Below are 22,583 nucleotides of genomic sequence, written 5' to 3' on the forward strand. Positions count from 1 at the left end.
ACTAGCTTTATGTCTATCACTAGCAGTATGTCACACGTTAGCAGTATGTCTATCACTAGCAGTATGTCACTCACTAGTAGTATGCACTCACTAGCAGTATGTCTCTCACTAGCAGTATGTCACTCACTAGCAGTATATCACTCACTAGCAGTATGTCTATCACTAGCAGTATGTCACTCTCTAGCAGTATGTCACTCACTAGCAGTGTGTCTCTCACTAGCAGTATGTTACTCACTAGCAGTATATCACTCACTAGCAGTATATCTGTCACTAGCAGTATGTCACTCACTAGCAGTATGTCACTAGCAGTATGTTACTCACTAGCAGTATATCTCTCACTAGCAGTATGTCACTTACTAGCAGTATGTCTCTCACTAGCAGTATGTCACTCTAGCAGTATGTCACTCACTAGCAGTATGCTACTCACTAGCAGTATGTCACTCACTAGCAGTATGTCACTTACTAGCAGTATGTTACTCACTAGCAGTATGTCTCTCACTAGCAGTATGTCACTCACTAGCAGTATGTCTATCACTAGCAGTATGTCTCTCGCTAACAGTATTTCACTCACTAGCAGTATGTTACTCACTAGCAGTATTACTCTCACTAGCAGAATATATCTCACTAGCAGTATGTCACTCACTAGCAGTATGTCACTCACTTGCAGTATGTCTCTCACTAGCAGTATATCTCTCACTAGCAGTATGTCACTCACTAGCAGTATGTCTCTCACTAGCAGTATGTCCATCACTAGCAGTATGTCACTCGCTAGCAGTATGTTACTCACTTGCAGTATGTCTCTCACTAGCAGTATGTAACTCATTAGCAGTATGTCTATCACTAGCTGTATGTCACTCACTAGCAGTATGTCTCTCACTAGCAGTATATCTCTCACTAGCAGTATGACACTCACTAGCAGTGTGTCACTCACTAGCAGTATGTCACTCACTAGCAGTATGTCACTCACTAGCAGTATATCTCACACTAGCAGTATGTCTCTCACTAGCAGTATATCTCTCACTAGCAGTATGTCACTTACTAGCAGTATGTCACTCACTAGCAATATGTCACTCATTAGCAGTATGTCTCTCACTAGCAGTATGTCACTCATTAGCAGTATGTCACTTACTAGCAGTATGTCACTCACTAGCAATATGTCACTCATTAGCAGTATGTCTCTCACTAGCAGTATGTTACTCACTAGCAGTATGTCTCTCACTAGCAATATGTCACTCATTAGCAGTATGTCTCTCACTAGCAGTATGTCACTCATTAGCAGTATGTCTATCACTAGCTGTATGTCACTCACTAGCAGTATGTTACTCACTAGCAGTATGTCACTCACTAGCAGTATGTCTCTCACTAGCAGTATATCTCACACTAGCAGTATGTCACTCACTAGCAGAATGTCACTCACTAGCAGTATATCTCTCACTAGCAGTATGTCACTTACTAGCAGTATGTCACTCACTAGCAGTATGTCACTCACTAGCAGTATGTTACTCACTAGCAGTTTGTCTCTCACTAGCAGTATGTCACTCACTATCAGTATGTCTCTCACTAGCAGTATGTCTCTCACTAGCAGTATGTCACTCACTAGCAGTATGTCACTAGCAGTATGTCACTCAGTAGCAGTATGTCACTAGCAGTATGTCACTCACTAGCAGTATGTCACTTACTAGCAGTATGTCACTCACTAGCAGTATGTCACTTACTAGCAGTATATCTCTCACTAGCAGTATGTCACTTACTAGCAGTATGTCTCTCACTAGCAGTATGTCACTCTAGCAGTATGTCACTCACTAGCAGTATGCTACTCACTAGCAGTATGTCACTCACTAGCAGTATGTCACTTACTAGCAGTATGTTACTCACTAGCAGTATGTCTCTCACTAGCAGTATGTCACTCACTAGCAGTATGTCTAACACTAGCAGTATGTCTCTCGCTAACAGTATTTCACTCACTAGCAGTATGTTACTCACTAGCAGTATTACTCTCACTAGCAGAATATCTCTCACTAGCAGTATGTCACTCACTAGCAGTATGTCACTCACTTGCAGTATGTCTCTCACTAGCAGTATATCTCTCACTAGCAGTATGTCACTCACTAGCAGTATGTCTCTTACTAGCAGTATGTCCATCACTAGCAGTATGTCACTCACTAGCAGTATGTTACTCACTTGCAGTATGTCTCTCACTAGCAGTATGTCACTCATTAGCAGTATGTCTATCAGTAGCTGTATGTCACTCACTAGCAGTATGTTTCTCACTAGCAGTATGGCACTCACTAGCAGTATGTCACTCACTAGCAGTATGTCACTCACTAGCAGTATGTCACTCTCTAGCAGTATGTCTCTCACTAGCAGTATATCTCACACTAGCAGTATGTCACTCACTAGCAGAATGTCACTCACTAGCAGTATATCTCTCACTAGCAGTATGTCACTTACTAGCAGTATGTCACTCACTAGCAATATGTCACTCATTAGCAGTATGTCTCTCACTAGCAGTATGTCACTCATTAGCAGTATGTCACTTACTAGCAGTATGTCACTCACTAGCAATATGTCACTCATTAGCAGTATGTCTCTCACTAGCAGTATGTTACTCACTAGCAGTATGTCTCTCACTAGCAATATGTCACTCATTAGCAGTATGTCTCTCACTAGCAGTATGTCACTCATTAGCAGTATGTCTATCACTAGCTGTATGTCACTCACTAGCAGTATGTTACTCACTAGCAGTATGTCACTCACTAGCAGTATGTCTCTCACTAGCAGTATATCTCACACTAGCAGTATGTCACTCACTAGCAGAATGTCACTCACTAGCAGTATATCTCTAACTAGCAGTATGTCACTTACTAGCAGTATGTCACTCACTAGCAGTATGTCACTCACAAGCAGTATGTTACTCACTAGCAGTTTGTCTCTCACTAGCAGTATGTCACTCACTATCAGTATGTCTCTCACTATCAGTATGTCTCTCACTAGCAGTATGTCACTCACTAGCAGTATGTCACTAGCAGTATGTCACTCAGTAGCAGTATGTCACTAGCAGTATGTCACTCACTAGCAGTATGTCACTTACTAGCAGTATGTCTCTCACTAGCAGTATGTCACTCACTAGCAGTATGTCACTCTCTAGCAGTGTGTCACTCACTAGCAGTATGTCTCTCACTAGCAGTATGTCACTCACTAGCAGTATGTCTCTCACTAGCAGTATGTCACTCACTAGCAGTATGTCTCTCACTAGCAGTATGTTACTCACTAGCAGTATGTTACTCACTAGCAGTATGTCTCTCACTAGCAGTATGTCTCTCACTAGCAGTATGTCACTCACTAACAGTATATCTATCACTAGCAGTATGTCTCTCACTAGCAGTATGTCACTCACTAGTAGTATGTTGTCACTCACTAGCAGTATGTCTCTCACCACCAGTATATCTCTCACTAGCAGTATATCTCTTACTAGCAGTATGTCACTTACAAGCAGTATGACTCTCACTAACATTATATCTCCCACTAGCAGTATGTCACTTACTAGCAGTATGTCTCTCATTAGCAGTATGTCACTCACTAGCAGTATGTCACTCACTAGCAGTATGTCTCTCACTATCACTATGTCACTCACTAGCAGTATGTCACTCATAAGGGATTAAATGCCATATCCTCCTCTGTGGAAAGAATAACTTATAACTATATACATTCTTGGTTTAACATAAACTCAACTTAGTTTCTAAACGTAGAAATAAATAACACACAAAATAACGACACAACAACTTTTTATGGTTAGAGAAAACCCGCAGGTCACGTTTATTGTGGCAACACAAGAACTAACGACCGTCTGAATAAACATGGACCAGGGGGGCGGCAATCAGGTACTAGCTAAAACGTAGTAACCCATGCTAACAAGATGGGCAGTACCAGGGCGCAGGAGAAGAAGCAGAGCGTAGCTCAATACTATAAAAACAGGGAATTCTCGGCATCGTAATCACACGGGCAGGGAACACCCCAGACGCGCGTCTGGGGACTTCATCCCTGGCCGGAAGTGCCGTCACTCTACCTCGATCACATCCTGCCCCCGGACACTGTCCACCCGCCACGAGATCGCCCGAATATCAAGGGCCACTCTCGCCGCCACCCAACTCACACAAATAGGAGTAGGGACTGACGTATATCTTCAATAAACAGGTCCATGCCATGGTCCGTAAGATGGACCCCGTCGCCTCGGTACAGGCTACGGTCAGCGGCCGTAATGAACTTGTGTTCCACAACAAAACCACCTAGCTCGCACATAAGCTTCCTAACATCTCTATTGAGCTTCTTGCGAACTTGGAACGCTGCCCTATGATTGGCCATGTGTCTCCACGTCAACCTCGGTATAATGTTTGACCAGCCCATTCTCACACCAGGCAACCAAGCTTTAAAGGTGCGCAGATCTGATTGGATCACTGCGCTCAAGTCCCGGCCGGGAATTGAGCCGAGATCATTTCCACCTAAGTGGATGATCAGCACATGGGGTTTCTCCCACCGCCTCATGGCGGATTGCAGTAACCCAGGCAGATCTGCCCAGCAAAGGCCTCTCCTCCCTAACCACCTAACTACCACCCTGGAGAATGAGAACCCAAGCTGCTGCCCTCCAGGTTGCGATGCCGCTCGGATAGCCGCCCAGTGTACGAACGAGTGCCCAACGATCCAGGCACGAAGTGGCCCACTTCTAGGCCCTGCAATAGAAACAAGAGTTAGGGCATATAATGGCAGCGCAGTGTGCAACATTATCAACCAGCAAATATTAACATTGGGATATAAGTGGCCTAACGTAAATCTGATACCTCTTAGACTTCCACCTCCCAAGCGCCATTATGCGGTCAGCCGACCAGCCTAAAGTCGCCGCCGTCGTAGCAGCTCCAACCCTAAAGGAGTGAGGAGCTATAGTATTGGGATTCAAGCCCACTTTTTTAGCCGCCCACCCCAAAACCTTCCGAAATTGAAACCTCGTCAGGGGGGTACCATCCTGATGAATTAAAAATCTAACCGCACCCACTGGACGCCTGTCCGAGAAGGTCTTCAACAGTGCACTAGGGCAGCAGGCGGAACCCGCATGCGCGGGTAGCGACAGCCAGGCCCCCCTACCATCTTGATCGACTTTCGATCGAGGGATGAAAAGTAATACCCCATTATCCGTAAACCTGATGTGCTCCGCCAGGACGCCACCCACTTTCGCCAACTTAGACTGGGGGACCAATTCCCCCACTCGGAGAGCACCATGAAACGCCATGGCGAACGCCGCTGAAAAAAGCCGCACCTCGTAGTCTGAGGAACATACCTCCGGTAAAACACGAAGCAGGAGGACCAACCTGTCCGCCGTTATGGGTTCCCTAACGTCTGGACGCCGCACTTCCGACCTTCCCCAACCCCTCAGTATTTGACGAATCAAAAACGTTTTGGAAGAGTCCGTCAGCGTGAATAGTTTACAGAAAAAGGACACCGCCGCCAACCGCGCGGTTACCGCCCCTTTCTTAGCTAACTTAGCCCTAAGCTCCGCGAGCCAGCGCAATAGCCAGTCCTGCTCACCAGCACAAGAAGGAAATCCTTGGACATCGCAGAAGAATACCCATTCTTCCCAGTACCTTACATAGGACTTCCAAGTGGAAGGTGCCAGGGACGCCTTAAGCACCGGAATCAGGGACTGCCATCCAAAGCCACCTGCCAAAGAAAAGGGGGACAGGGAAAGCCATGAGTGGCAGCCTCAGGAGCACATTTCCTAAAATTTTCCCATTGAAAGCGAGATAGTGCATCAGCAATAACGTTTTTAACCCCTGGGACATGCCTAGCCCGAAACTCAATGTTCCGCTTGAGGCATCTCAAAACCAGAATTCTCAGATATCGAATTACTGGTGGTGAGGTCGAAGAGAGACCGTTAATGGCAAAAACCACGCTCAAATTGTCCGTCCAAAAAATGACGGAGCGGTTCTCGAGCTTGTCCCCCCAGATCTCCAACGCCACCAGAATGGGGAAAAGCTCTAGAAGGCACAGGTTCCTGGTCAGGCCCCTGGCCGCCCACTCTGCCGGCCAAGGTTCGGCGCTCCACCCGCCATTGAGATAGGCGCCGTATCCAAAACCCCCAGCAGCATCAGTAAAGAGGTGCAGTTCTCGCGCCGGAGTCTGGGGGGTTCTCCAAATACAGATCCCATTGAAATCCCTGAGGAACAGATCCCAGACACGGAGGTCTTCCCTCATGTCACTATTAACCATCAGTTTGGCCTTAGGGGAAGTAACTCCCGGCAACAAGCGCTACATTCTTTTCAGGAAAATCCTCCCCATCGGGATGACCCTCCCTGCAAAGTTGAGCAGACCCAAAACCGATTGGAGCTCTTTCAGCGTGCAAAACTGCGCCGCTGCGAGGCTCCTGACTGCTGCCAACATCTTCTGTACCTTATCAACCGGAAGCCTACATTCCTGGGCTACCGAATCAATTTCGATACCCAGGAAAGTTAGACAAGTGCAAGGGCCCTCCGATTTGTCTTCTGCTAAGGGGACTCCAAATTTCTCCATCAACAGCCGCATGGCGTAAAGGAGCAGCTCACATTCCCTAGACCCCTGTCTGCCGACCAGGAGAAAGTCGTCCAAGTAGTGAGCAATCCTATCCTCTCCTGTCACTTCCGCCACGGCCCAATGCAAGAAGGAACTAAACGCCTCAAAATAGGCGCAGGAAATGGAACACCCCATGGGCAAACAACGGTCAACATAATAGTGTCCGTTGAAGAAACAACCCATTAAGTAAAATGATGCGGGGTGAATCGGCAAGAGTCTGAAAGCAGACTCGATGTCAAGCTTGGCCAGTAAAGCCCCATGACCCGATCTGCGTACTACTTGCAAGGCATCATCAAATGACTGGTAATATACGGTACTTAAGTCCTGAGGAATGGCGTCATTGACTGACTTTCCCTTTGGGTATGAGAGATGTTGTATCATCCTAAACTTTCCTGGGTCTTTCTTGGGCACGACCCCTAGAGGCGAGATAACCAATCCCGGCATAGGTCTTTCCCTAAACGGGCCAGCCATTCTACCCAGTGAAACTTCCTTACCCAATTTCTCCTTTAATACCTCCGGGAAAAGGGAGGCAGATTTCAGGTTCCTGCGAGAGGCCGCACCCGAAACCGGACCTTGTACGGGGATAACAAAACCTTCCCGGAGCCCTGACTCCAACAAGGCCGCCGTTACCCTATCGGGGTATAGTGTGAGCCACTTACTAATTGCGGCCACCTTCAGCGGGGTGTCCGCTCTTAGCGACAGCAGGGCCTCTTGGCCCAGTCCTGTCCTGTCTCTCCCCTTTTTTAACGCAGTCTGCGGCAGGGTGAAATCCCCCGCAGATGCGACAAGCGTGCCGAAAGGAACACGCGGTTCCCAACGTGCATTGCTTGTCCTGGAATTTCCAACAAACCCCAGCTGGGCGTCTGCGAAATCTATTTGCGGGTCGAAACTGCGTTGCACCCGCCGGGGCCCCCGCAGTACCTAGTGATTTCTCGGGACCCAGCCGGGCCCAGAGTTGCATTTCTACGCACCCGAAATCCAACAGTGGATTACCCACCATCTTTCTGCGGAACTCCTCATCATAATCCCGCCAGGCACCATCGCGATAATTATCAGCAATGATCTCCATGTTTTCCATGTATTTCAACACGGCTAAACACTGGTCCGGCCATTTTTGCAAATAGCAGGACGCATAGATCCTGAAACACCGGCGCCATTCGTGAAATGTATCTGGGCGCTGGTACTTCTTGGGGCCTGTCCCATCCTCCGCTCTCGCTTTCTGCCTTAGGGCTTCCACCGAGAGCTCGAAGATGTTAACAAATTTACCCTCTTGAATTCTCCGTACTGTCTTAGTCTTCAAATGCTCGTGCAGATCATAAGAAGACCAGGATCTAGTATCCCCTTGGAGTGCCACCTTCCGATTAACAGGCCTCCCCACCCCACTTATGCGAAGTCTGGGTGGGGCAGCCCTGTCGGACCTGCCAGAGGCAATATAGTCATGACGGTCACGCAAACCCCCTTTTTCTGATCTCTTCTCATCAGTTAACCATCTAAGCATCTTATACATTCTTTTATTGCCCTTCCCATGCAACCCCAGTTCCTTGTCATTTTCTGACCCAGAATCATCCGAGGATGAGGTAAAACCCCGCAACCCCACTGAAACTGAGGACTCACCATCTCTCACACCGGTCCTGTTTGGAATCGCCACGACTCCCGAAGTAGAAGGACGCTCATCCTCTGACACCATGGAGTCCTGGCCGCTCTCAGCACCTCTCTCCAACCCGCTGCCTGAATCTCCTGACGTAGCCATGTCGCTTTCCTGCAAAAGAGATTGCCAGAGAGGAGTACCACGAAGGGGAAGGTCTGCTCTACCCCTCCCCCTGTGCCCAGACCGTTCATGCATCCCCTCACACACATCATGGACATCATGGGTGCCTTCGCCACTTGCAACATCATCATACACACCCTGCTCATCTTCTGTAAAGTCCTCTATCTCTTCACTAAAATGTACTGACTTCTGAGTGATAGGGGTGGCTTTCTTACGTCTAGTGGATGCAACCGCTAAATCTAAACTCTGAAACTGTTCTGGTGAACCATGTTTGGTAGAAGACCTAGTTACTACCTTCCTCGCTGCTGCCGGGGATGCGCCCGGAGCCTGAGGCCTAGCCCCTACACTCCCACCAATTTGCGCGCCAAAAGCGCCGCCTGCACGGGCGCCGCCTTTGCCCAAAGAAACCTCACTATTACTGCCAGCGCTCTTAGGCATACTCCTAGCGTGCCCAATAGGTGCTGCGCCACCTTTATAATTGCCCAATGGGGCCTTTGCCCCTTGACGAGGATTACTACCCGACGGGGCCTTTGCCCTTTGCCGGGCCGTAATACCCTTTGCAACCTGCCCACGGGGGCCTCCAACAGGGACCCCCGGGTTCATTTGGCCAGAGAAATGCCCCCCCTGAGGTAATTCCTCCATTGATTCACCAATAGCCCCCTCGTGAAGATCAACCCCCACAAGTGCTGCCCCTGTAGACCCCATTGCATCAGCAGAATTGCCCCCCGGAGCATAAGTTCCCCCCCGCGGCACTCCTCTCTTACCTTGGACGCCGCGCGGGGAACTCGACCTGCTCCGCTTCGATGACCGCTGACAAATGGCGGGACCGGCAGTGACGTCATCGGAAATGACGTCACCGGAAGTCCCGCCCTCGGAGGACCGCAAACCGGAAGTCGCCGCCGATGGAGGAACAGTCGACGCGGGAGCCTGCGCAACCACCGCCGGAGGACCAAGGACCACGTGGGACGCACCCGGAGACCCCGACAAAGAAGATGCCCACATCTGGAAAAGGGATACCGCGGCCGCGATGGAGTCCTGAGACACCGGAGACGACGTCGGAGGTAAGGCCGAACTGCTCCCACTAAAACTACCAACTATTGGGGCAAAAGAGCAAGGCCCGTAGGGGCCGGGGACCGGAACGCCACCAGGCCGAGAAGGGCCCGCCGCGACCACGCGAGGGGAGGGAGGCCCAGCCAGGGGGACCGGAGAGCAGGGGACAGAGGAGCTAGCGGCTGTAGACCGCATAGCGGGCCTAGCGGGGACCCCCGCTTTACCGGCTACTTTAGGGGGACATGTGGGCCTGCGAAGGCCAGAAACGGGCCCGGCAGGGCCCGACATCGTAACTAAATTGGGGCCTACGTTAGAACTAACCCCCCGTAAAGAGGGCTCACTCCCGGCCGCATGGCCGACGGGCTCAGACGCGCCATCTGGATGCCCAGCACTACCCCCCATATTGCTCACTAATGCCAGCACCTCCAGTAGGGCCCTATCTGAAATCTCCCCACCACTACCCCCAACCTCCCCGGAGGATTGATCAAGTGAAGGGGAAAGGGAGGGAAGTAAAGGGGTTCGACCCACCGTTTCTGGCGATGGAGGGATCCACTCAGCTGCTTCATCGCTGTCTTCAATAACTTCTCTCTCTGCAGGTTCCTCCCTAGCCTCCATGATTCGCTTTGGAGGTGCTTTAGATCTCCTTGAACGTCTCATGTGAAAACTTTGAGAAAAACAGCAGAAAGAGGACATGTGCTTCCTGTACTGGGCTTAAAAAGGTAAGCTGGAACCCCTCCTCTCTTTCTGCAACATTGTTTCACACACACAACACAACACTCCCCTCCTCCGTCTTGGCCTTAACCCTTATGTGCATTCCAGGCAATTTGCCTTACATTTCCTTTAGCAGTATGTTACTCACTAGCAGTATGTTACTCACTAGCAGTATGTCTCTCACTAGCAATATGTCTCTCACTAGCAGTATGTTACTCACTAGCAGTATTTCACTCACTAGCAGTATGTCACTCACTAGCGGTATGTCACTCACTAGCAATATGTCACTCACTAGCAGTATGTTACTCACTAGCAGTATGTACCTCTCTAGCAGTATGTCACTCACTAGCAGTATGTCACCCACTAGCAGTATGTCTCTCACTAGCAGTATTTCTGTCACTAGCAATATGTCACTCACTAGCAGTATGTTACTCACTAGCAGTATGTCACTCTCTAGCAGTATGTCACTCACTAGAAGTATGTCACTCACTAGCAGTATGTCTCTCACTAGCAGTATGTCTCTCACTAGCAGTATGTCACTCACTAGCAGTATGTTACTCACTAGCAGTATGTCACTCTCTAGCAGTATGTTACTCACTAGCAATATGTCACTAACTAGCAGTATGTCACTCACTAGCAGTATGTCTCTCACTAGCAGTATGTCTGTCACTAGCAGTATGTCACTCACTAACAGTATGTTACTCACTAGCAGTATGTTACTCACTAGCAATATGTCACTCACTAGCATTATGTTACTCACTAGCAGTATGTTACTCACTAGCAGTATGTCTGTCACTAGCAGTATGTCTCTCACTAGCAGTATGTCACTCATTAGCAGTATGTCACTCACTAGCAGTATGTTACTCACTAGCAGTATGTTATTCACTAGCAGTATGTCTGTCACTAGCAGTATGTCTCTCACTAGCAGTATGTCACTCATTAGCAGTATGTCACTCACTAGCAGTATGTTACTCACTAGCAGTATGTCACTCACTAGCAGTATGTCTGTCACTAGCAGTATGTCTCTCACTAGCAGTATGTCTCTCACTAGCAGTATGTCACTCTCTAGCAGTATGTCACTCACTAGCAGTATGTCACTCACTAGCAGTATGTCTCTCACTAGCAGTATGTCACTCACTAGCAGTATGTCTCTCACTAGCAGTATGTTACTCACTAGCAGTATGTCTGTCACTAGCAGTATAATACTCACTAGCAGTATAATACTCACTAGCAGTATAATACTCACTAGCAGTATGTCTGTCACTAGCAGTATGTCTCTCACTAGCAGTATGTCTCTCACTAGCAGTATGTCACTCTCTAGCAGTATGTTACTCACTAGCAGTATGTCACTCACTAGCAGTATGTTACTCACTAGCACAGAGGCAGAACTTTTTTTCACTTTCTGCGATGAGATTTTTTTAGTGAAAAATTTTCTGCAGGTCATTTTTTTTTAAAAAAAATTCAATTTTAAATTAGACAGTTACACTAAAGCACCAGTTAAATTGTAATGTGTTAGTTAACTGGAGAATAAAGCAATATTTAAAGTTTTATAATATAGTGCATTAGTTGAAAATTGCATTGCAAATTAGATGCATTGCTCATACGAACGTCTTACATTTAGAAAAAAACAGCTTTGAAAACTTCGAAAGGCTAGGGGACAGGCTTGAAACAATCTCTGATAGACAGTCAATTAATGCCCTACTGCTTGGCAGCGCTACTGAATATTTGACTGTTCATTTAAAACAGCACTTTGCTGTGAGCTGTGAACTGTGGTAAGGAAAACTTACACAGTGCAGCCAAAGAACAGCTCTATTTGAAGAGAACAGCCTAATGCGGAGCAGTGATTAAAAGTTAAAGAACAGTGCCTGAAAATGTCCTGTTCTTTCTGCAGACATGCTGCATTTTCTGCGATGACATCTCAGATCACTGTATGTTCTGCCTTGGGGCTCACTAGCAGTATGTTATTCACTAGCAGTATGTCACTCTCTAGCAGTATGTTACTCACTAGCAGTATGTCACTCACTAGCAGTATGTCTCTCACTAGCAGTATGTCACTCACTTGCAGTATGTTACTCACTAGCAATATGTCACTCACTAGCAATATGTCACTCACTAGCAGTATGTCACTCACTATCAGTATGTCACTGACTAGCAATATGTCACTCACTAGCAATATGTTACTCACTAGCAATATATCCGTCTCTCACTAGCAGTATATCTCTCACTAGCAGTACCTCTCTCACTAGCAGTATGTCACTCACTAGCAGTATGTCTATCACTAGCAGTATGTCACTCACTAGCAGTATGTTTCTCACTAGCAGTATGTCACTCTCTAGCAGTATGTCTCTCACTAGCAGCATGTCACTCACTAGCAGTATGTCACAATCTAGCAATATGTCACTCACTAGCAATATGTCACTCACTAGCAGTATGTGACTCACAAGTAGTATGTTACTCACTAGCAGTATGTCTCTCACTAGCAGTATGTTACTCACTAGCAGTATGTCACTCACTAGCAGTATGTTACTCACTAGCAGTATGTTACTCACTAGCAGTATGTTACTCACTAGCAGTATGTCACTCACTAGCAGTATGTTACTCACTAGCAGTATGTTACTCACTAGCAGTATGTAACTCACTAGCAGTATGTCACTCACTAGCAGTATGTCTGTCACTAGCAGTATATCTCTCACTAGCAGTATATCTCTCACTAGCAGTATGTCACTCACTAGTAGTATGTCACTCACAAGCATTATGTCTCTCACTAGCAGTATATCTCTCACTAGCAGTATGTCTCTCACTAGCAGTATATCTCTCACTAGCAGTATGTCTCTCACTAGCAGTATATCTCTCACTAGCAGTATATCACTTATTAGCAGTATGTCTCTCACTAGCAGTATGTCTGTCACTAGCAGTATGTCTCTCACTAGCAGTATATCACTTATTAGCAGTATATCTCTCACTAGCAGTATGTCTGTCACTAGCAGTATATCTCTCACTAGCAGTATATCACTTATTAGCAGTATGTCTCTCACTAGCAGTATGTCTGTCACTAGCAGTATGTCTCTCACTAGCAGTATATCTCTCACTAGCAGTATATCACTTATTAGCAGTATGTCTCTCACTAGCAGTATGTCTCTCACTAGCAGTATATCTCTCACTAGCAGTATATCACTTATTAGCAGTATGTTTCTCACTAGCAGTGTGTTTCTCACTAGCAGTATGTCTCTCACTAGCAGTATATCTCTCACTAGCAGTATTTTTCTCACTAGCAGTATGTCACTCATTAGCAGTATGTCTCTCACTAGCAGTATATCTCTCACTAGCAGTATGTCACTCACTAGCAGTATATCTCTCACTAGCAGTATGTCTCTCACTAGCAGTATATCTCTCACTAGCAGTATGTCACTTACTAGCAGTATGTCTCTCACTAGCAGTATGTCACTCTAGCAGTATGTCTCTCACTAGCAGTATGTCACTCTAGCAGTATATCACTTATTAGCAGTATGTCTCTCACTAGCAGTATATCACTTATTAGCAGTATATCTCTCACTAGCAGTATGTCACTTACTAGCAGTATGTCTCTCACTAGCAGTATATCTCTCACTAGCAGTGTGTTTCTCACTAGCAGTATATCTCTCACTAGCAGTATGTCACTTACTAGCAGTATGTCTCTCATTAGCAGTATGTCTCTCACTAGCAGTATATTACTCACTAGCAATATGTCTCTCATTAGCAGTATGTCACTCACTAGCAGTATTTCTCTCACTAGAAGTATGTCTGTCACTAGCAGTATGTCACTCACTAGCAGTATGTCACTTACTAGCAGTATGTCTCTCATTAGCAGTATGTTACTCACTAGCAGTATAAAATTTGAATAGAGTCCAGCATACAGCATAAATCCTCAATATATCTCTCACTAGCAGTATGTCACTCACTAGTAGTATGTCACTCACAAGCATTATGTCTCTCACTAGCAGTATATCTCTCACTAGCAGTATGTCTCTCACTAGCAGTATATCTCTCACTAGCAGTATGTCACTTACTAGCAGTATGTCTCTCACTAGCAGTATATCTCTCACTAGCAGTATATCACTTATTAGCAGTATGTCTCTCACTAGCAGTATGTCTGTCACTAGCAGTATGTCTCTCACTAGCAGTATATCACTTATTAGCAGTATATCTCTCACTAGCAGTATGTCTGTCACTAGCAGTATATCTCTCACTAGCAGTATATCACTTATTAGCAGTATGTCTCTCACTAGCAGTATGTCTGTCACTAGCAGTATGTCTCTCACTAGCAGTATATCTCTCACTAGCAGTATATCACTTATTAGCAGTATGTCTCTCACTAGCAGTATGTCTCTCACTAGCAGTATATCTCTCACTAGCAGTATATCACTTATTAGCAGTATGTCTCTCACTAGCAGTGTGTTTCTCACTAGCAGTATATCACTCACTAGCAGTATGTCTCTCACTAGCAGTATATCTCTCACTAGCAGTATTTTTCTCACTAGCAGTATGTCACTCATTAGCAGTATGTCTCTCACTAGCAGTATATCTCTCACTAGCAGTATGTCTCTCACTAGCAGTATATCTCTCACTAGCAGTATGTCACTCACTATCAGTATGTTTCTCACTAGCAGTATGTCACTCACTAGCAGTATATCTCTCACTAGCAGTATGTCTCTCACTAGCAGTATATCTCTCACTAGCAGTATGTCACTTACTAGCAGTATGTCTCTCACTAGCAGTATGTCACTCTAGCAGTATGTCTCTCACTAGCAGTATGTCACTCTAGCAGTATATCACTTATTAGCAGTATGTCTCTCACTAGCAGTATATCACTTATTAGCAGTATATCTCTCACTAGCAGTATGTCACTTACTAGCAGTATGTCTCTCACTAGCAGTATATCTCTCACTAGCAGTGTGTTTCTCACTAGCAGTATATCTCTCACTAGCAGTATGTCACTTACTAGCAGTATGTCTCTCATTAGCAGTATGTCTCTCACTAGCAGTATATTACTCACTAGCAATATGTCTCTCATTAGCAGTATGTCACTCACTAGCAGTATTTCTCTCACTAGAAGTATGTCTGTCACTAGCAGTATGTCACTCACTAGCAGTATGTCACTTACTAGCAGTATGTCTCTCATTAGCAGTATGTTACTCACTAGCAGTATAAAATTTGAATAGAGTCCAGCATACAGCATAAATCCTCAAAGAGGTGAGTGTAATCCTTTTAAAGTGACTGCCACACTCCAACGTAATAGTACAAAAGTAGAGATAGCAGGATGACTCCTCAAAAAGTGTAGTCCAAAATACTTTAATAGGTACAGGTTCAGACAGTAAAAATCACAACGTTTCGGGGTAATACCCCTTAGTCATGTGATAAAACATAACCTTAACACACCTGCTTAAATAGGCTAAGAAATTAACCCTAAATGCACTTTGCAATTTTACTTTAACATAATCATGTATAAACACTGACCCCTGCAGGCCAGTTGTGAAAATGGCATGTAAATTTAAAAACAAATTATCAGGAAGCCTCCAGTAACAATTTCTTCTGTTAAGTGTGATCAGTCCACGGGTCATCATTACTTCTGGGATATTACTCCTCCCCAACAGGAAGTGCAAGAGGATTCACCCAGCAGAGCTGCATATAGCTCCTCCCCTCTACGTCACTCCCAGTCATTCTCTTGCACCCGACTAGATAGGATGTGTGAGAGGACTATGGTGATTATACTTAGTTTTATATCTTCAATCAAAAGTTTGTTATTTTAAAATAGCACCGGAGTGTGTTATTATCTCTCTGGCAGAGTTTGAAGAAGAATCTACCAGAGTTTTTGTTATGATTTTAGCCGGAGTAGTTAAGATCATATTGCTGTTTCTCGGCCATCTGAGGAGAGGTAAACTTCAGATCAGGGGACAGCGGGCAGATGAATCTGCATAGAGGTATGTAGCAGTTTTTATTTTTCTGACAATGGAATTGATGAGAAAATCCTGCCATACCGATATAATGTCATGTATGTATACTTTACACTTCAGTATTCTGGGGAATGGTACTTCACTAGAATTACACTGTAAGAAATACATAAAGCTGTTTAATAACTAGAGATTATGTTTAACGTTTTTGCTGGAATGTAAAATCGTTTTCATTTACTGAGGTACTGAGTGAATAAATGTTTGGGCACTATTTTTCCACTTGGCAGTTGCTTAATCTGTTTTCTGACAGTTTCTGTTCTCCCTCACTGCTGTGTGTGAGGGGGAGGGGCCGTTTTTTGGCGCTTTTACTACGCATCAAATATTTCAGTCAGCAACTCATTGTATTCCCTGCATGATCCGGTTCATCTCTACAGAGCTCAGGGGTCTTCAAAACTTATTTTGAGGGAGGTAATTTCTCTCAGCAGAGCTGTGAGAATTATAGTTTGACTGAGATAAAAAACGTTTATTCTGTAATTTGTTTCCTGCTTTCAGAATTTGTTATCTTTGCTAATGGGATTAAACCTTTGCTAAAGTTGTGTTATTTACAAGGATTGAGGCTATAACTGTTTCAATTTATTAATGTTCAACTGTCATAGATCTTCTGTGCTTCTTAAAGGCACAGTACGTTTTAATATTATTCTAATTGAATTGTATTTCCAAGTTACAAGTTTATTTGCTAGTGTGTTAAACATGTCTGATTCAGAGGATGATACCTGTGTCATTTGTTGCAATGCCAAAGTGGAGCCCAATAGAAATTTATGTACTAACTGTATTGATGCTACTTTAAATAAAAGTCAATCTGTACAAATTGAACAAATTTCACCAAACAACGAGGGGAGAGTTATGCCGACTAACTCGCCTCACGTGTCAGTACCTACATCTCCCGCTCAGAGGGAGGTGCGTGATATTGTAGCGCCGAGTACATCTGGGCGGCCATTACAAATCACATTACAGGATATGGCTACTGTTATGACTGAGGTTTTGGCTAAATTACCAGAGCTAAGAGGTAAGCGTGATCACTCTGGGGTGAGAACAGAGTGCGCTGATAATATTAGGACCATGTCAGACACTGCGTCACAGGTGGCAGAACATGAGGACGGAGAGCTTCATTCTGTGGGTGACGGTTCTGATCCAAACAGACTGGATTCAGATATTTCAAATTTTAAATTTAAACTGGAAAACCTCCGTGTATTACTAGGGGAGGTGTTAGCGGCTCTGAATGATTGTAACACAGTTGCAATACCAGAGAAAATGTGTAGGTTGGATAAATATTTTGCGGTACCGACGAGTACTGAGGTTTTTCCTATACCTAAGAGACTTACTGAAATTGTTACTAAGGAGTGGGATAGACCCGGTGTGCCGTTCTCACCCCCTCCGATATTTAGAAAAATGTTTCCAATAGACGCCACCACAAGGGACTTATGGCAAAAGGTCCCTAAGGTGGAGGGAGCAGTTTCTACCTTAGCTAAGCGTACCACTATCCCGGTGGAGGATAGCTGTGCTTTTTCAGATCCAATGGATAAAAAATTAGAGGGTTACCTTAAGAAAATGTTTGTTCAACAAGGTTTTATATTGCAACCCCTTGCATGCATTGCGCCGATCACGGCTGCAGCGGCATTCTGGATTGAGTCTCTGGAAGAGAACATTGGTTCAGCTACTCTGGACGACATTACGGACAGGCTTAGAGTCCTTAAACTAGCTAATTCATTCATTTCGGAGGCCGTAGTACATCTTACTAAACTTACGGCAAAGAATTCAGGATTCGCCATTCAGGCACGCAGGGCGCTGTGGCTAAAATCCTGGTCAGCTGATGTTACTTCTAAGTCTAAATTGCTTAATATACCTTTCAAAGGGCAGACCTTATTCGGGCCCGGGTTGAAAGAGATTATCGCTGACATTACAGGAGGTAAAGGCCATGCCCTGCCTCAGGACAAAGCCAAAGCCAAGACTAGACAGTCTAATTTTCGTTCCTTTCGTAATTTCAAAGCAGGAGCAGCATCAACTTCCTCTGCACCAAAACAGGAAGGAGCTGTTGCTCGCTACAGACAAGGCTGGAAACCTAACCAGTCCTGGAACAAGGGCAAGCAGACTAGGAAACCTGCTGCTGCCCCTAAAACAGCATGAATTGAGGGCCCCCGATCCGGGATCGGATCTAGTGGGGGGCAGACTTTCTCTCTTCGCCCAGGCTTGGGCAAGAGATGTTCAGGATCCCTGGGCGCTAGAGATAATATCTCAGGGATACCTTCTGGACTTCAAATACTCTCCTCCAAGAGAGAGATTTCATCTGTCAAGATTGTCAACAATCCAGACAAAGAAAGAGGCGTTTCTACGCTGCGTACAAGAGCTCTTGTTAATGGGAGTAATCCATCCAGTTCCACGATCGGAACAGGGACAGGGGTTTTACTCAAATCTGTTTGTGGTTCCCAAAAAAGAGGGAACTTTCAGACCAATCCTGGACTTAAAGATCCTAAACAAATTCCTAAGAGTTCCATCGTTCAAGATGGAGACTATTCGGACAATTTTACCTATGATCCAAGAGGGTCAGTACATGACCACTGTAGATTTAAAAGATGCTTACCTTCACATACCGATTCACAAAGATCATTATCGGTACCTAAGGTTTGCCTTCCTAGACAGGCATTACCAGTTTGTGGCTCTTCCATTCGGATTGGCTACAGCTCCAAGAATCTTCACAAAGGTTCTGGGTGCTCTTCTGGCGGTACTAAGACCGCGGGGAATCTCGGTAGCTCCATACCTAGACGACATTCTGATACAAGCTTCAAGCTTTCAAACTGCCAAGTCTCATAAAGAGTTAGTGCTGGCATTTCTAAGGTCACATGGATGGAAGGTGAACGAAAAGAAAAGTTCACTCGTTCCACTCACAAGAGTTCCCTTCCTGGGGACTCTTATAGATTCTGTAGAAATGAAGATTTACCTGACAGAGGACAGGCTAACAAGACTTCAAAGTGCTTGCCGCACCCTTCATTCCATTCAACACCCGTCAGTGGCTCAATGCATGGAGGTAATCGGCTTAATGGTAGCGGCAATGGACATAGTACCCTTTGCACGCTTACACCTCAGACCACTGCAACTGTGCATGCTAAGTCAGTGGAATGGGGATTACTCAGACTTATCCCCTTCTCTGAATCTGGATCAAGAGACCAGAAATTCTCTTCTATGGTGGCTTTCTCGGCCACATCTGTCCAGGGGGATGCCATTCAGCAGACCAGACTGGACAATTGTAACAACAGACGCCAGCCTTCTAGGTTGGGGTGCCGTCTGGAATTCTCTGAAGGCTCAGGGACAATGGAGTCAGGAGGAGAGTCTCCTGCCAATAAACATTCTGGAATTGAGAGCAGTTCTCAATGCCCTCCTGGCTTGGCCCCAGTTGACATCAGGTTTCAGTCGGACAACATCACGACTGTAGCTTACATCAACCATCAGGGAGGGACAAGAAGCTCCCTAGCTATGATGGAAGTATCAAAGATAATTCGCTGGGCAGAGTCTCACTCTTGCCACCTGTCAGCAATCCACATCCCGGGAGTGGAGAACTGGGAGGCGGATTTCTTAAGTCGTCAGACTTTTCATCCGGGGGAGTGGGAACTTCATCCAGAGGTCTTTGCCCAAATACTTCGACGTTGGGGCAAACCAGAGATAGATCTCATGGCGTCTCGACAGAACGCCAAGCTTCCTCGTTACGGGTCCAGATCCAGGGATCCAGGAGCAGTCCTGATAGATGCTCTGACAGCACCTTGGGACTTCAGGATGGCTTACGTGTTTCCACCCTTCCCGTTACTTCCTCGATTGATTGCCAGAATCAAACAAGAGAGAGCATCAGTGATTCTAATAGCACCTGCGTGGCCACGCAGGACTTGGTATGCAGACCTGGTGGACATGTCATCCTGTCCACCTTGGTCTCTACCTCTGAAACAGGACCTTCTGATACAGGGTCCCTTCAAACATCAAAATCTAACTTCTCTGAAGCTGACTGCTTGGAAATTGAACGCTTGATTTTATCAAGACGTGGGTTTTCTGAGTCAGTTATTGATACCTTAATACAGGCTAGGAAACCTGTTACCAGAAAGATTTACCATAAGATATGGCGTAAATACCTATATTGGTGTGAATCCAAAGGTTACTCTTGGAGTAAGGTTAGGATTCCTAGGATATTGTCTTTTCTACAAGAAGGTTTAGAAAAGGGTTTATCTGCTAGTTCATTAAAGGGACAGATCTCAGCTCTGTCCATTCTGTTACACAAACGTCTGTCAGAAGTTCCTGACGTCCAGGCTTTTTGTCAGGATATGGCCAGGATTAAGCCTGTGTTTAAAACTGTTGCTCCACCATGGAGTTTAAACCTTGTTCTTAATGTTTTACAGGGCGTTCCGTTTGAACCCCTTCATTCCATTGATATAAAGTTGTTATCTTGGAAAGTTCTATTTTTAATGGCTATTTCCTCGGCTCGAAGAGTCTCTGAATTATCAGCCTTACATTGTGATTCTCCTTATTTGATTTTTCATTCGGATAAGGTAGTCCTGCGTACTAAACCTGGGTTCTTACCTAAGGTAGTTACTAACAGGAATATCAATCAAGAGATTGTTGTTCCTTCTTTATGCCCAAATCCTTCTTCAAAGAAGGAACGTCTACTGCACAACCTGGATGTAGTCCGTGCTCTAAAATTTTACTTACAGGCAACTAAGGAATTTCGACAAACGTCTTCTCTGTTTGTCATTTACTCTGGGCAGAGGAGAGGTCAAAAAGCTTCCGCTACCTCTCTTTCTTTTTGGCTTCGTAGCATAATTCGTTTAGCTTATGAGACTGCTGGACAGCAGCCTCCTGAAAGAATTACAGCTCATTCTACTAGAGCTGTGGCTTCCACTTGGGCCTTCAAGAATGAGGCCTCTGTTGAACAGATTTGCAAGGCTGCAACTTGGTCTTCGCTTCATACTTTTTCCAAATTTTACAAATTTGACACTTTTGCTTCATCGGAGGCTATTTTTGGGAGAAAGGTTCTTCAGGCAGTGGTTCCTTCTGTATAAAGAGCCTGCCTATCCCTCCCGTCATCCGTGTACTTTTGCTTTGGTATTGGTATCCCAGAAGTAATGATGACCCGTGGACTGATCACACTTAACAGAAGAAAACATAATTTATGCTTACCTGATAAATTCCTTTCTTCTGTAGTGTGATCAGTCCACGGCCCGCCCTGTTTTTAAGGCAGGTAAATATTTTTTAATTTATACTCCAGTCACCACTTCACCCTTGGCTTTTCCTTTCTCGTTGGTCCTTGGTCGAATGACTGGGAGTGACGTAGAGGGGAGGAGCTATATGCAGCTCTGCTGGGTGAATCCTCTTGCACTTCCTGTTGGGGAGGAGTAATATCCCAGAAGTAATGATGACCCGTGGACTGATCACACTACAGAAGAAAGGAATTTATCAGGTAAGCATAAATTATGTTTTTTTATAAAGAGATACAAAATAATTGTTGTGTGTGGTCGCACAAATGAATACATATAAAGATATATCTGGTCGCACAAATGAATATATACAAAGATATATCAGTTATTGAATAATTCTAGATTGCATATCAAGCGGCCAGCTGAATTAAAGTGGAATCATAAATGGCAGATATAAATTGGCTTAATATTAGTAAATTAGTGAATGATATTTCAGTATTCCAAAGTATATGAAAAGATGTTACATAATTCAAGGACTGTCATGCCTTATTAAGAATTAGAGAAAGAAAACCTAGAGTGAAAACTCATAGCCTAATGTCTCTTAAATAACTAATCAGAGAAATAACTTAATAAAACACAGACCAGTCAATCTCCCTGTTCATCCCCTTCGGCTCCAGGGTATCTAATTTATATATCCAATAAGATTCACGTTGTTTTAGTAGACGTGTTCTATTGCCACCACGTCTTGGAATCTTAATGTGGTCGATAACCTGGAACCGAAGTTGACTGACTTGAAGGCCAGCTGACAAAAAATGATGTGCCACTGAGGCAGTATACACCTTGCACCTGATGTTGCTCTTGTGCTCGGTGATACGGTCGCCCACCCGTCTGGTGGACTCACCCACATAGGCACGCCCACACGGACATTTGATCAAATAAATGACAAAGCTCGTATTGCAAGTATAATAGTCCTTGTGCTTAAATTTATATCCTGTCTGAGGATGCACAAAGTAGGGGCTCTTAATAACTGACCCACAATTGACACACCCCAAACAGGGAAAACAACCCAGGTTCTTTTTGGTGATGTATCCCTGCTGAGGAGCTCTGCCAGGACCCACATCTGCCTTTACCAAAGTATCTCTCAAGCTTTTGTTACGCTTATAGGCTGGCAATGGATACTGGCGGAACTCCTCAACATTGGGGATGCAGTTTTGTAAAATACTCCAATGTTTACGTACAATACGGGCAATGTCATTACTTTGTCTGCAAAAGTTGGAAACAAAAACCATTCTTTTCCCT

At 45.1% G+C, this 22,583-nt stretch overlaps 1 protein-coding gene across 1 annotated transcript; it reads right to left on the reverse strand.

The window, feature by feature from the left end:
* Positions 1 to 3,780: 3,780 nt before the first annotated feature.
* LOC128652792 (uncharacterized) lies at positions 3,781 to 9,015 on the reverse strand. The gene is made up of 2 exons (XM_053705727.1): positions 8,212 to 9,015; positions 3,781 to 4,727 (listed from the first exon to the last, which is right to left on the reverse strand). The coding sequence occupies exons 1-2, from the start codon at positions 9,005 to 9,007 to the stop codon at positions 4,150 to 4,152; spliced, it is 1,374 nt and encodes a 457-aa protein (XP_053561702.1). The 5' UTR covers positions 9,008 to 9,015; the 3' UTR covers positions 3,781 to 4,149.
* Positions 9,016 to 22,583: the final 13,568 nt, after the last annotated feature.

This window comes from Bombina bombina, chromosome 3 (genome assembly GCF_027579735.1).
Source record: "Bombina bombina isolate aBomBom1 chromosome 3, aBomBom1.pri, whole genome shotgun sequence".
Classification (NCBI taxonomy): domain Eukaryota; kingdom Metazoa; phylum Chordata; class Amphibia; order Anura; family Bombinatoridae; genus Bombina; species Bombina bombina.